The sequence below is a fragment of the Panthera tigris genome, chromosome B1, assembly GCF_018350195.1.
Source record: "Panthera tigris isolate Pti1 chromosome B1, P.tigris_Pti1_mat1.1, whole genome shotgun sequence".
NCBI lineage: Eukaryota > Metazoa > Chordata > Mammalia > Carnivora > Felidae > Panthera > Panthera tigris.
The window spans coordinates 15,689,675-15,704,069 of NC_056663.1; the positions used below are offsets into that span (position 1 = coordinate 15,689,675).

The 14,395-nt window shown below is 47.9% G+C and overlaps 1 protein-coding gene across 9 annotated transcripts in view; it reads right to left on the reverse strand.

Moving 5' to 3' along the window:
* The window catches only part of ACSL1 (acyl-CoA synthetase long chain family member 1), a 77,341-nt gene that overhangs the window by 53,675 nt on the left and 9,271 nt on the right, over nucleotides 1-14,395 (reverse strand). For all 9 annotated transcript variants that reach the window (XR_006216499.1, XR_006216498.1, XR_006216497.1 and 6 more), the window contains one exon: nucleotides 1,503-1,729. Coding sequence is in view for 6 of the 9 variants with exons in the window: in XM_042982974.1 (XP_042838908.1) it covers nucleotides 1,503-1,697 (195 nt within the window). In the remaining 3 variants the exon portion in view is untranslated. The remainder of the gene's footprint in view (nucleotides 1-1,502; nucleotides 1,730-14,395) is intronic.

The window sequence follows — 14,395 nt, forward strand, 5'->3', positions numbered from 1 at the left end:
TCCAAGGCAGACTCCAGGCTCCGAGCTGTCGGCACAGAGCCCGATGCGGGGCTCGAACCCACGGACCACGAGATCATGACCTGAGCTGAAGTCAGACGCCTAACCCACTGAGCCACCCAGCCGCCACTGGCTGAAGTGAAATATTAAGTCACATTTACCTTCTAAACAAGGTATGAAAACACCTTTTCTTGGCTATAATTCGGCCATTTTATCTTTACATTTTGGTCTGAATTAGACTGATGTATCTTCTACAGATTATAAAAATTTCAAATTAATGAATCCAAGAAAATTGTCTAAAAGAACTAAAACGCTGTAAGTAATAAAATGGTCCTTATCAGGCAGGCCAAGGGTTCGTGTGGAAGGGTACCCTCTCCTCCTCATGGCCATCAGCCTGGGGACCAGGGCAGGAAGGGGAAGAAGAGACATTCTTTATGTACATTTAGAGTTATGAATACTGAAAATCGAGTCTGACTTAGGTAGGGAAAAGCAAGAAACCACAACGCAGAGAGTAGGTGGAGAGTCAGGGCACCAGTGAGAACTTGGCTGCTTCGTCTTTTCAACCCCTCACATTTTATACGAAAGAGATTCAAAAGGGAGGAAAGCAGAGCAGAAACATCAAGAAAGAATCTCTCTGGGACGCCTGGGTGGCTTAGTCGGGTAAGCGTCCAACTCCTGATTTTGGTTCAGGTCGTGATCTCATGATCTGTGGGTTCAAGCCCTGCATCGGGCCCTGTGCTGACAGTGCAGAGCCTGCTTGGGATTCTTTCTCTCTCTCCCTCTCTTTCTGCCCCTCCCCTGCTCGTAGGCACTCTCTGTCTCTCTGTCTCTCTCTCTGTCTCTCTCTCTCTCTCTCTCTCTCAATAAATAAACATTTTTTAAAAAATTTAAAAAAAAAAAGAAAAAATTCTTTCTGAAAGGGTCCCTTGCTTTCCCTGTCCCATCCCACCTGCTATGCCCTAACCAGGGAATGCACACTCTGGTTTCATTTTCATGAGGACAAGAGCATGGCCTGTAGTTTGGCCATGTTATGTACAACCACAGTCCTCAACAATTCAACCTTGGATCCCTCCTGAATGCCCTTGCGTGATCACGTCCTACCTGAGATTCTGTGGCCATGTTATTCTGGCAAGTTCCTAGCCTCGCCTCATCCTAGGTGCAATCTCAGAGTCCCTTTCAACAGCTGGGGGATGTGTTCTAAGTATCAGGTATACCGCAGATGAAATCCTTCTTTCTGGAACATTTGTTTGACATCTCTCTTCTCTGCTGGAACATCAGCCCTGCGAGAGCAGGGACTCTGGGCCCATCCTTTCTGGAATCCTCCGGGCCCCCACCCTCCATTTATTAACATAGACAAACGTCAGTCTGTTGAACACAGTTTAGCTTACAAAGTGGCCTTGCAAATATCTGATGGTGACGGAAACCGGTCAGTGTCGCATTCAATGGGAAATCTGGGGAAATGCAGAGAAAACCCACATGGCAGGCCGGCAGGCCCCTCCACTTACCGCCACCTCCACAGACTGCAAGGACAGGTCGCATGGTGGCTTCAGGGCTTTGGGTCTCGTGGCGTACCAGAAGGTGGTGAGGGCTGCAAAAGCTCCAAAGCCCATGAGCGTGTTGGTCGGAAGAGTGCGAACGTACTGTCGTAAGTCAACCAGCTCTGGCATTCGAAAATACCGGAACAACTCGTGGGCTTGCATTGTCCTGTGTCGCTGGCTCCCTCAGCTGAATTCTGTCAGGAGAGAAAAGATGTCATGTTCATTCCAGCAAGGCAGGACTTGTCTCCAGAATTCCCGACGGCCAAGCATCCCACTTGATGCCTGGCTGACCAATCGAGGCATTACACCCACAGGCCTGATGGTCCAGCTCTCTTCCTGGCTGCCGAATTTCATTTTTCTAAGAACACGTCAGAAATTCATTTGACTTCCATCATTTTGTGCCAAGTGTCCATTCCCCACGTTAAAAAGATTTTACTCACAAAGAATTCTCGCCATAACGTGCTCAAGTGGCGTAAGTTACCAGTTTCTTCCCTGATAGTGTGCCTCTGTTCTCTCCCACCTAATCAAATACACTCAAGTCTCGCTATCAGGGCTAATGAGGAGAAAAGGGGAAGAGGCACAAGTAAGCCCAAACTATCCAGCAGCCGTCTGCTCCCCCTTCTTCCGAAAGATTTCCCATCAGCTCTGGATCGGTCCAATGGACCAACCTACATGTCGGTATGTCTCTCGCTTTCCCCATGCTCTCTGTACCATAAAAGCAGCAATACAAATGCAGAGGAAACTGCAGTTCTCTATTCTGCTAAAATAATGTTTTATATTCCTCAAGATATTATAACCAAAATATAATAATAATAATAATAAATGGATGTACATAAATTCTAAACCATCTACCACGTATCTAGAGAGAGACTGAAGCATAGTATTTGAGAAGAAGTATAGAATAATATTTAAGATCCCAGATTCTACAGCCAAATTCTGTCTTCCCAGCTTATTAGTTGTATGATTTGGAATTACTTAACTTCTCTGTGCCTCAGTTTCCCTAACCAAAAATGGAGATTGAAAACAGACCTATCTCATGGGGATTTTATAATGGTTACATGATTTACAGAGAGCTTGGAATGGCATGGGGCCCCAGAAGCTACTCAATAAATGCTAAGTACTATCATTATTTCATCTACCAACATCCTGTGATTAGTCCTTTATGCAGAACCGTAAGGTACAGAGTTAATAAAACAACAACAACAACAACAACAACAACAACAAAGCAGTCAGAACACAGGGGTGCCCGGGTGGCTCAACCGGTTAAGTGATTGACTCTTGATTTCGGCTCAGACCATGATCTCGTGACCAGGGGATCGAGTCCCTGTCAGGCTCCATGCTCAGTGTGGAGTCTGCTTGGGATTGATTCTCTCTCTCTCCCTCTCTCTCTCTGCTCCTCCCTCACACACTCTGTGTCTCTCAAAATAAATAAATAAGTAAACTAAAAAAAAAAAAAAAAAAAGCCAAAACACACAGAAGAAAATTGGACAAACAACCTAATGTATATGAAAGCCTCAAATTGGATGAGATAGACAATTTATATATACATCAGCATAAAAAGTGTCAGAACAGGAAATAAGTACAAATAATTCTAATTAGAAAACGATTGATGAACCACTACTATAAAGTATGTTTGGCAGTAAAGGGAAGGAAATCATAGCGAATGCTCTGAAAGGCTTTTCTCAAAAACTGCCTGCCAAGTGTGAATGCTTTAGCTGTGCTTCAGATGGTAGCTGTGAGTTCCTTCTTGTATGTCCTTTTAAATACCGAGGTCACAAAACTGAACATAATTTTCTTTTTTCAGATACAGAAATCTTTAAATCTCACTCTCTACCGCTGTAAATTTTGTTGAGAGAGGAGCAGAGTATCAGGTGTTTTCACTGGCCATCACTATCTTAATGTATTTGCTCAGCTCGTGCAATCTTGCGTCACAACTCTGTGTAGGTACGCGCGCGCGCACACACACACACACGAAAGTTCCTTCCATGACAACCGAGAAGGAACAGATAAGCAAAATTTCTTCAGGTCATACTTCTGGAGGAGAAGCTCCCCTACTTACAATACCACTCACCATAGGTGCCACCAACAGCTGACTGCTAGGTGACTACTGCGGAGCAGAAGAGGTGGTGGGAGGGGGGCGGGGGGAGGAGCTCAGCTGGCGTTTGCCCGACCTGCCAAGGTCTCTCAGGACATTTGTCACAGGCCGACTCCTGTCCTGCTGCCCACTGGGCTAAAGGTAACTATCAGACAAAATTCACACTTGACTTCCCAGGAGAAGCGGGTGGAGGATGGGCCAATGAGCAGCTGGGAGCACAGTCACCCCACTGCTCCACCCATGGGCAGGGACAGGCATCAGCCAGTGTCACTGCCAGTGCCAGATCTGAAAACAGACACTGTTTTCTTTCTGCCTGGCTTCCCAATGAGAAGAGACAATGGGCATATTTTTAAAAACCAGTGCAATAAACGATCAGATGCTGGGCGGCATGTCGAACCAACAGGCGACGGACCACGAAAGAAACAGATTGTCCGTGGTATGGCCACGGCAGATTTATTCTAGAGGAACGCACAGGAGCGGAGCTACTCCAGTCCGGGAGCACAGTGAACACACGAGGCCAGCCAGGGTGCGCGGGGGGGAGGGGGGGCGCGGGGGGGGGGGCGCCTGGAGCCGGAGGCTGGGAGGACGGCGCCCACCACCAGGTCCAGGCTCTCCGGGGCGGAGCCAGCTGGTGGGGGACGCACGACACTGAGCCTGCGGTGTCGGCAGGGCGTGCTGAAGTGAGGGCTCCCTGAGCAAGGCCCGCACTCACGGAGACCGTGAGGACCAGCAGACAGATGGAGTCGGGCCCGCTGGCAGCAGGCGGCCAGATTCCATACACAGCACAGCCAGCCGACGCTAAGCAACCCGACTGTGCCCTGTGCGGACCTGCCTGGCCCTCAAGTCACGCCCCCTGGCAGCCTTCACGCCCACTGCGCCCCTGCGGGCTGGAAAGGAATCTCCCACCCCTGGCAGACACACCCCTGCCCTTGGCTTTTCTCTCCCCGGGGTCCCTGAAGTCATTTCCATACAGCCCAGATCCTGTGAATCTGCAGGGGCTGTTCGACAGAATCCAGTCCTTGGAGGGGAACGTTAAATAATCCCCCCATAAACAAATACAGTCATAAACTGGTGATTTTTTTTTTCTATTTTAAGCATCAGCAGGAGCCAAGCTGTAGACAGCATTAGACGAAGAAAGAAAAATGTCTATTTCTAGAGATAAGTCTAGGAAAGAAACTTGAAGAAAAAAAAAACACTTCAGAAAATTACTGATATGGTAATCTTGCACCGTTGCAAGAACACTTTATTAGATACTAATCTGTAATGCTAAGGGTTGAAACCCAGCTAAATTCTTACCTTTAGTGGGTGATAATGACAAGGTACAACAGTTTAATTCATGCCTCTCAGCTCGCAGCCAGGTGACAGACAAGCTGAAAACCAGCTTCACTTAATCAACTGGTTAATGCTGTCCATAGGAAAACTAGAGCCCATCCAATAAAGAACTAAGACAATCCTTCTTTGAGATCCACGTGAAGAATGACTCTTAAACATGAATACAAAGCATTCTAAATCTTCTTCCTTCTATGTAACTGCTATTAAGGAAAAGGCACTTTGCGTATTTAGAAATGCAGGCAGACCTCATTCAGAGAATATTAGCCACAATAAATAGCCCTTCAATGCTGCAGGTGAACATTAACACCACGCTTTAAGACAGCCCCCAACAGGTCTCTAAGAAGAATCAAGACCCACACTTGCCAACAGATGACTAAAACCCAGACAGATTGTACTTCTTATTCCAACGGTGTTCTAGTTGGAATATTTTTTTTTATTAAATTCTTTCAAAAGCAAATTTGCACATCACCCTCTCAGGAAGTTTACAGCCCAGGCAAGTAATAATGCTGCTGTTTGCTAAGAATATGATTCAATCGGATTAAAGGCTTAAGCAGCCAGTATTTCTCAGTTGAGAACACACAAGACTATTGGCAGCTGGCTTCTCCCTTCCCCAACAGCTACACCTGCACACCCTTCCTCCCAGCACTTAGGAAAAGTGTGTTTGTTCAGTTGGGTCCTTTGAATTTCCCAAAGAGCTGGAGTCTAAAACCACAGAACGACAGAGAACACAGCAATGGTTGGGGGAACGTGGCACACATCCAGCGCAAAGAACCATTGTGAAGGATGCCTTTAAGTAGCCCTGTGCACAGGACAGGACACAGGACAGGATACACAGGACACGGTAGTAGAAACTGGATTGCACGACTGTCAGGAAACAGAAGTCCTGGTATTTATCCACCCAAACCTTGGGAAGAAGAGCTGGCAACACAGTTAGCACTGATCTAGTGTTTCAGAAAGGCTTTCACATCCTGTAGCTCACCGGAACATCGCAATACAAAATGATCATGAGGAAACTGAGGCTGGAGACTTAAGAGGTTTCCCCAAGGTGTATCCCAAGACGGGGACACCGACTTGACCCTGAAGTCATGCTTGTTCCTCTACACGAACAATTCCTAACCTCTGCGGGGCCGCTGATCCTCTCCACTGGGAACATGCACATACTTCTCTGCACATGCGGCTCACAAGTCCTCCGCAGCCCACTCCGGCTTAGAGACCATGACAGCAGGTGGTTTCTAAAGGTCCTCAGCACTGACACTGCATGGCCTGATGAGAACCGGGCATCTGAACTCCCTTGTCTTACATAACCACCAGGATTTGCCCCATCATCCTGGACTCCGAACATATGGGTCTAAGGCCACCCGGACACAAAGGTTTACCTCCTACCATTTTGTTTACACCACACAAAAGTGGTTTGGGGCCAGAGGTGACTCACAAGGGCATCATTCTCTAAGGACACAGGGACACACACACACACACACACACACACACAGACCTCCTATGATTTTGCAGATTTATACTTACATCAGCATTTTATTTTCTTCATATTGTTTACAAACCCCCCAAAAAAATGGGTGACCGGGATGTTTCTCCCCTTCTAAAGTTCCTCAAGCTTTCATTCGGTTGAATAACAGCGGTTTGATGAAATACTTTGCTAGGAATGCAGCCTTGAAGCAAACCCACGTAAATAGCACCCTTGCCCCAGCAGCAGCAAATGCAGAAATCCTGACATCTTTCCTTAAAAGCAGCGAGCCAAGCTGGCAACGCTGCCATTCCTTGCCCCACCTCCTGCCCTTGTACAATAGGCTATTTACAGAAGGCTGAAACTCCCCCTTTGTCCTGAGCTGGCTGGGCAGAGCTCAGCCTTGGGGAGGAACAAGAGAGCAGCAGCCAGACCGCGTGCTGTTCTTTCAGTGTGCCACTCCAAAACCCTTGGATTCGTGCTCCTTGACCCTGGCTGGCAATTTACCTAAAGCTAGATTTGCTTAAGCCGTCCCCTCCTGAACCAAAAGAGCAGTCGGGCTCTCCCCAAACAGGGATGCCGGCATCCACCAGTTAGAAAGGAAAACAGAGGTCTCTGTCCAAAGCCCATCCTATACATGAATTCCTGACCACGTTTGCTGCCTTTGGATCATCTCCTCATCCTGAGCATGAGAAGGAGAGAGACCATCTGGGTAACTTCAGGATCCCACGCACGGTGGGCAAATACTTCCACAGGGAATTAATTACTCCCATCCACTGCCATGGGGTGTTTCTTCCCAACGAAGTACAGTGAACCTTAAACCCACATAATTTTCATTAAAGTGACTCTCTGGGATCACGAATTCAATTTCCAAGCAGATTTTAAAAGGAGAAATGAAGGAGAGGTGCTCTGCTTTTAGAAACCTGATTTGCTGAAATATTCAAGTCAACTTGAAAATTCTTTACGACACCACTCTCTGTCCACGCCATCAAAGTCAGAAAGAGCAGGACACAAAGCTTTTAAAGGTAAGCAGGGGGATGCTTGGGTGGCTCAGTCGGTTAAGCATCCGACTCTTGATTTCGGCTCAGGTCATGATCTCGTGGTTTGTGGGTTCGAGCCCCGTGTTCGGCTCGGTGCTGACAGCACAGAGCCTGCTTACGATTTTCTCTCTCTCCTTCCCTCTCTGCCCCACCCCCACTCACGCACGCACGTGCACGCTCTCTCTCTCTCAAAATAAAGAAATAAACTTAATAAAAAACTGTAAAGGTAAGCAGAAGGCTAGACTAATTTTCTAACCAGTAATATTAGGGCCATACCTCACCTGTTCATATTGGCCACCAAGCCACGACTCCCATATACGCCCCCAAGTAATGAGATTCCAAACACAATGTGCCCAACTTGAATGGGTAAACTTGTAGGGCTTAGATGCAATGGCCAAAGTCTACCAGTAACAGCTTCTGTATTTATTAAATTACATATCTATTGAAGTCACGTGACAAAATAAATTACTTTAGAAATGTGTGCTCTTTCCCTACTTACATTTCCCTGATATTTTATTAAAATTCTTTGAACACACTTCTTCACACAGGGTCTCAGGCATCCCTAGAGCCAGCCACTTTTGGAGCCACTTTTGCCTTCGTAAGGTCAAGCCTCCAGAAATAGCAACCCAGCTAGTGTTAAATTCCTTTGCTCAGGAAAAGTCGAATTCACTTAGTTGGCCTTTCTGAGAACGAGGCGGTTTCAGGAAAGGTGCCTTCTCTACCTGATGGTGTTCAAAAGGAAGTGACCAAGAGGACACCCCCACAAAATGAAAGCCTCAGTGACACATGACGACTACAAGAGGGTTGTCGGGAAATCCTCACCCTCTCTTGGGTGCAGGTGCATTACTTAACATTCAAATGTGGGTGCAAACCGTGAAAAACTTGCAGACCCCATTCGTGAGGCTTAGAAGTCAAAAACGTAACACAAATATATACACAAAACAGTGCAAAACGAGGTGGCAGTAAGTGCACAAGAAATTCTGAGAGAGGTCACACGCTCTCAAGGATTGCTGCATGCAGAAAGCAAAAGCGAGCCGGTCCTCGCAGGATGAGGGAGGCCCAAGAATGTGAGCTCCACTTCGGGCTCTGGGGATAGGACGGGACGGCCAGAAGCAACTCCCCACCTCAGCTCTAGGATTTTTGGCCAGGTAATCTGGAACAAGTGACAGGATTCCACTGGGTAGGAGAAAGGAAGGAAAAATCAGCTTGAAATTGCGCTTTCTTTAAGAGCCACCGTTTGCTAAGCACTTGCTGTGTATCAGGCACCGTGCTGAGTAATTAGACACATGACGAACTGTCATCCTCCTAACGGTCCTTACTGTATGGAGTCCTCATTAGCTTCGACTCAAAGACAGGAGACTGTGTAGGAAAAGCCCAGTGTCCTGCCCCAGCCCCACACAAGAACAAGACCAGAGGCCAGGACCGAAGGCAAAGCCTATGGACCGTAAGAGGCAGGCCTGTCACCGAGGCACACGGTGGTTCAAATGCAGATGAACGTGCAAGGCGATGAAGAGGATGCCAAGAAGCTGGGACAGACAGAGCTTTAAAGAGCCAGGATCTGAATCCCAACGTCCACCAAGCGTTGGAGGGATACACACGAATTGTGGCCTGTGCAGGCGATGGAATAACCCTCCGCCTTAAAAAGAAAAAAAAAAAAAAAAAAAAGAAGGCGTTTCTGATACAGGCCATAAGCTGGATGAACCTACAAAACGTTATATATGTTCCAGGGACTTCGATGAGGCAAATTCAAAGAGGCAGAAATGGAAGCTACAGGAGTGGAGGGTGGGAGGGGAAAGGGGAGTTATTGCTTCACAGGTACAGAGTTTGTGTTGGGGATTCTGGATCCCCAAAACATTCTGGAACATCCCAAAAATTCTGGAACTCGGTAACAGTGACAGTTACGCAATATCGATAATGTAATGAATGCCAATGAACTGTATGCTTAAAAGTGGTTAAAATGGTAAATTTTATGTTATGCCTACTTTACAATAAGGCATTTTTAATCGCTAAAAAAACAAAACAAAACAGGATTTAGTAACTCAGTGGATATCAATGGAAAAAAAGAGTCGGAGTCGGAGAGCTGGGTTTTTGAGCCCGGGAGATTGAAGAAGATTGACCGGTGGAACAATGAGGAGCAAAGCAGTGGGGGAGGCTGGAAGGCGGTTTGTAGGCAGGTTCCCAGGGTCCTGGAAGCCTCCTTGTGCGAGTGGACCGGCCCATCCTCTCCCCACGCGTCTCTGGGCGAGCTCCCCTCCGGCTCCCTGCCTCAACAAGGCTGGGAGGGTCAGTATCCCAGGGCGGAGCTCTGGCCCTTTCCAAGAGTCTACCAGAAAGTCTCCCCATGCTTCCACGCCCACGCTGCATTCTCCAACCTTGGGGTCTCCTTTCCTTACGGCCTCTTCCCGAGCCCTGTCTTAATAACATGTCCAAACCGACCCAAATAGTTCAGTTGCTCTAATAAATCCTTACGTGACCTCCTCAGTCAGAGGCAGTCCTGAACTCCAGAAATATGTTATCTGTAGCCCTTGCGTGACCCTTAGCATCTCCTATTTTATACTTATGGTGAGCGTCTGCTTCTCTTACATAGATGCTTCTCTCTCCTGGGGCCAGGGCCCCTTCCCATCTGTCTTCATAGGCCCCTGATGCTGGACATACTGCCTTGCCCAGAACAGGTGCTTCATGAACAGTTACTGGGTTAGGAACGACCCTCTGTGATTCTGACCAGTTTTCTGCTACAGGCCCCAGGAGGGTGTATTTATAGAACAGTGATTCTCCAAAGAGCAAGGAGGTATTTGAAACATTTCTAAACTTTAGCATTCTCCCTGTACACCCCACGCTGCTGCTGCCGCTGCTGTGAGCCATTGTGCTAGAAAGGAGTAAGCAGCACCTCCTAGGTGATGTGGAGGGGAAAAGAAAAAGCTTGCAAGACACTGATTTAAAGGCTACATAAAAATACTCCCTTGCCCCTTGTTGTGATGAGCACTGGGTGTTGTACGTAAGTGATCAGTTACTACATTCTACTCCTGAAGTCAGTAATGATAACTAAAAAAAAGCAAAACTCTCTTGCCCAGCTTCCCATGATGTTTTTCATTTCTCAAACTGTTGCACTTCTATATAATGTCACCTCAAGGTCATCTAAGGGCAAGGATCCTCTTTCTCCTTAGCAGATGTGTAGACAAATATTCAGACAGGAGACTGTGGATTACTTTTTGAAAGATCAAGGTTGCCCACAAGAAGGGGAAGAGGGTAAACAAACACCTCTCTTGAGTAGAAGTGCAAATGCCAGAAGGAGGGCTTGAGTCCAGAGCTTGAGACCCGGCTGGCCACCAACATCTAGAAGTGACTATTCTACGACAGAAAAGAGAATCCTCTAAACCAGAGAAGCATCCCAGGAGCTATAGAGCAATGGTGGGACTGCGGTGAGGAGAGCCCTCAGAGACTCCCTGACCACCGAGCACGAGCACGAGCACCAGCACCGGGTGGGTGGCCATCTGAGCCATAAGGGATGCTGCAAATATGACTTGCCCGGCATTCTCCGGAGGGCGGGGCGTGGGGGGGAGCCATCTGGTTCTCCTCCCTTCTCTCTTCAGCATAGACACGAAGACCTGCCATGTCCAGCCAATTGGGGAAGAGATAATTCTAGTTTGGACATGCCCAGCGAAGACATCCAGGTTATGTGAGTGGCACGGATTCACGAGGAAAAGTTTCTATTGAAAAAAAAAAAAAAAACTCTTAAGAGAAGCAAGATGTTTCCATTGGCCTTCAAACACTGTTAACACTGTTAAGTGAGTTCTCAGAAGTCACTTAGACGAGGCAGGGACATTTCTTGGTAACGGTCGGAGAAGGGGCAGGCTTGGGCAAAACGGGTGACCTCAGCCAGTCAGCCTCACTTCAGCTAATGGAGACAAGACCAGTTTGCTAGGTTGACCCAACCCTTCTGAAGAGGCTTCCGTGGGCCCGGCTCCCCACTTGTCAACTCACCAAGTGAATCCAACAAGGCATGTTATCTCAGCTGACATCTGGCCCAGGAAGGGCCCTAATTATGTCTGTAGGACTGTGTATTAGAGAACACAACGCCATGGTCCGGGGGGTACAGCCCATTATGTACAGCCTATTATGACCATAGCTAGAGAAGGAAATAAAATTCCTGTTGCCATGAAAATAATCCACAACAGACTCTCCATCTTCCCGGCCTCTGGGGAAGCACAAAGCAAGGCAGGAAGCAGGAGGCTCCTCCTCCTGGGAGGTGGAGAAGAACTTAATAGTTAAGAGGACGAATGTCCTTTTACAATAGCCAGAGCCAGACCCCGTGAGGCAGGAACTCCTGTCCACTCAGGGCCCTGGAAATGGGGAGTAGGGTCCCTTTGTTTGAGAAACCGCACACAGAGAGGGTGCCTAAGTCCCAGGGTCCCTCCGGATGTTTTGTCCCAGACTAGTCACTTTTAGGAGTGAATACGGAAGGAGACAAAACAGGAAGAGTAGGAGGTAGGCTCAGATGTAACAATCTGGTTGTTTCAGGTCCCGGCGGTGCCCCTGATGGGCAACAAAAATCTTGAGCCAGCTTCGTCGCTGCCTGTGTGGGCCTCCGTGGGGATAAAGAAAGGACGGGAATAGAGGAAATGTGTGCCCCCTTCAATCACTGACACCATGGAGCATTTCCAAGACAAGGCCAGAGAAGGCAAAAGATGGTGACACACCCTTGACGTTCAGGACTGAACAACAGGATTCCACTGCCACCCGGAAACTCCAGATGACAGCACGACACAGAAGGAAAATAACTGTTAGAAACTGCCAATTCTAGGGGCGCCTGGGTGGCTCAGTCGGTTAAGCAACCGACTCTCGATTTCGGTTCAGGTCATGATCTCATGGTCTGTGAGTTCGAGCCCCGTCCGGCTCTGTGCTGACAGTGCGGAGCCTGCTGGGGATTCTCTGTCTCTCTCCCTCTCTCTCTGCCACTCCTCCCTCCCCTCAAAATAAATAAATAAATAAATAAATCAATAAATGAAATTAAGGAAAAAAAACTGTTAATTCTATGCTGTGGCATTTGGGTATTTATGATTTTATTATTCTACTGTGTACTTTGCTGTGTTATTATTTTTTTGTTATTATTTTTTTTATTTCTCAAGACAAAGAAGATATAACTAGGTCAATTCGGTTCATTTCCTCTTGTATTTATGTATTTCCCACCTGCTGCATAAACGGCCTCGGGCGGCAACCTGTCCTTCTAGGAGAATGACAGATGGGGTGGAAGCCCTGCCCAGAAAGTCCATCCCTAGGCTCCCACCGTCCGTGTTGGGCCCTGACCAGCTATGTGGGCACTTCCACGTAAGGGCACCTTTGAGAAAGGTTCCACTGCTAATGAACAAAATCACAGGGAAAAAAACCCCACTTTCCCTCTCTCCCAAATAGAAGTCCAACAGCATTTGCAGTGTTGCCTCTGCCTTCAACGAGTTTAGGGTATCAGTGAACAAACACACCTGCGAGAAAGAGTTAACCTAACTATCTAGACGAAAAGTGAAGAAGTAAGTGGTGGAGGGCTTCGGGAGGGAGAGAACACTATGGATGAACCAGAGAGCGATGGGAGGGCCGGCTAGAGAGCCAGGTGGAAGCAGCCAGAGGCAGGTGGTGGGGGTGAAATGCCCTGAGACCCAGCTCGCGCCGGCCGGTGCTGGGGCAGGGGCGGCTGGCAGTTAGGAACAACAGAGCCATAAACCAGGGTGGAGGATGCCCTGCCTCCACCCGGGCTAAGCAGCCGTTAGCTGCAGGAGCTTGTCCCCATGCAGCGGGGTGTAGTTTGCTGAGCGTCCCATGTCCCCGCCAGGGTGAGGCCTGGTGCAGGAGACAGCGAAGAACAAGGCCCAGTCCTTGCTCGCAGAGGTCACCACGATCAGATAGCAGTGACCTGGATAAGAAGGCTGAAAGGACACAAGGTTGGGTAGAGTTACTTACACCTCTTAAAATAGATCGCGGTTTCAGAGGGACTGACAAACTAGTGGACCAGCTTAGCGGCGCAGGGTTAAGTGGGAGATAGAACATAGACAGACCTCTACCCAGAGAGGAAGGCCGGCCACTCACACATGGGGACGCTTCTGAGGGTTTACAGATTGCAGCGTGGAACTGTTGTGTCCCTAAACAGCAGAGATGAAGGGAGCCCACCAAATATGCTTAGGCTGTGGGCCTCGTCAAGACAGAACAGAGCCTTTGAAAGAGGCTGGGACCCCGTTCTGACTTTTCGATTTCGTCAGCTCTGGGGAAGACGTTGGTGGTGTCGGGGGAGCAGCACGTGAAACAGAGAGAGAGTTGCAGGATTAAGCCCACTGTAGGAGGAGGGAGAAGGGCGGGGCTGGAATAACTCCAAGGGTGCGGGGAACCATGGGAAGAGTGGGTGGCCCACGGGAGGCTGAAGACCTAACAAATCCAACAAATTGCAGAGGACTGTAGGGTAACGACCTGACGTTTAAAAGAAGGAAAGGAAGACAAAGAGATGGTCTCATCTGGCTGTTACCTACTTGGAACACGTGACACTAGCTGGGGGTCTACTTTCCCCGTACGTTTTGTTTATATTTTATTATGAAAATGTCCACGTGGATTTAAAAGTACATAGAATAGGAAAACAAACCCCCATATGCCCATGACCCTAGCTTCGGCTTTCCCAGGATCAACACTTTGCTAATATTGTCTCATTTTACACCCATTAAAAAAAAAAAAAAAAAAAAAAACAATTTTAAAGCAAATCCCAAACATCTTACTATTCAGGTGACACTTCTGAGGCCCATTCGGCGCTATGATCCTGCGGTTTGGGGAACGATTTGCGGGGAGTAAAACTGACTAGCACATCCACATGCTGCTTCCTGCTAAGTGACTAAACGTTCAACAAAGAAAGCCAACCTAAATATTGACTCAAGGTGCTACACCCAGCATGATATTTGATTGT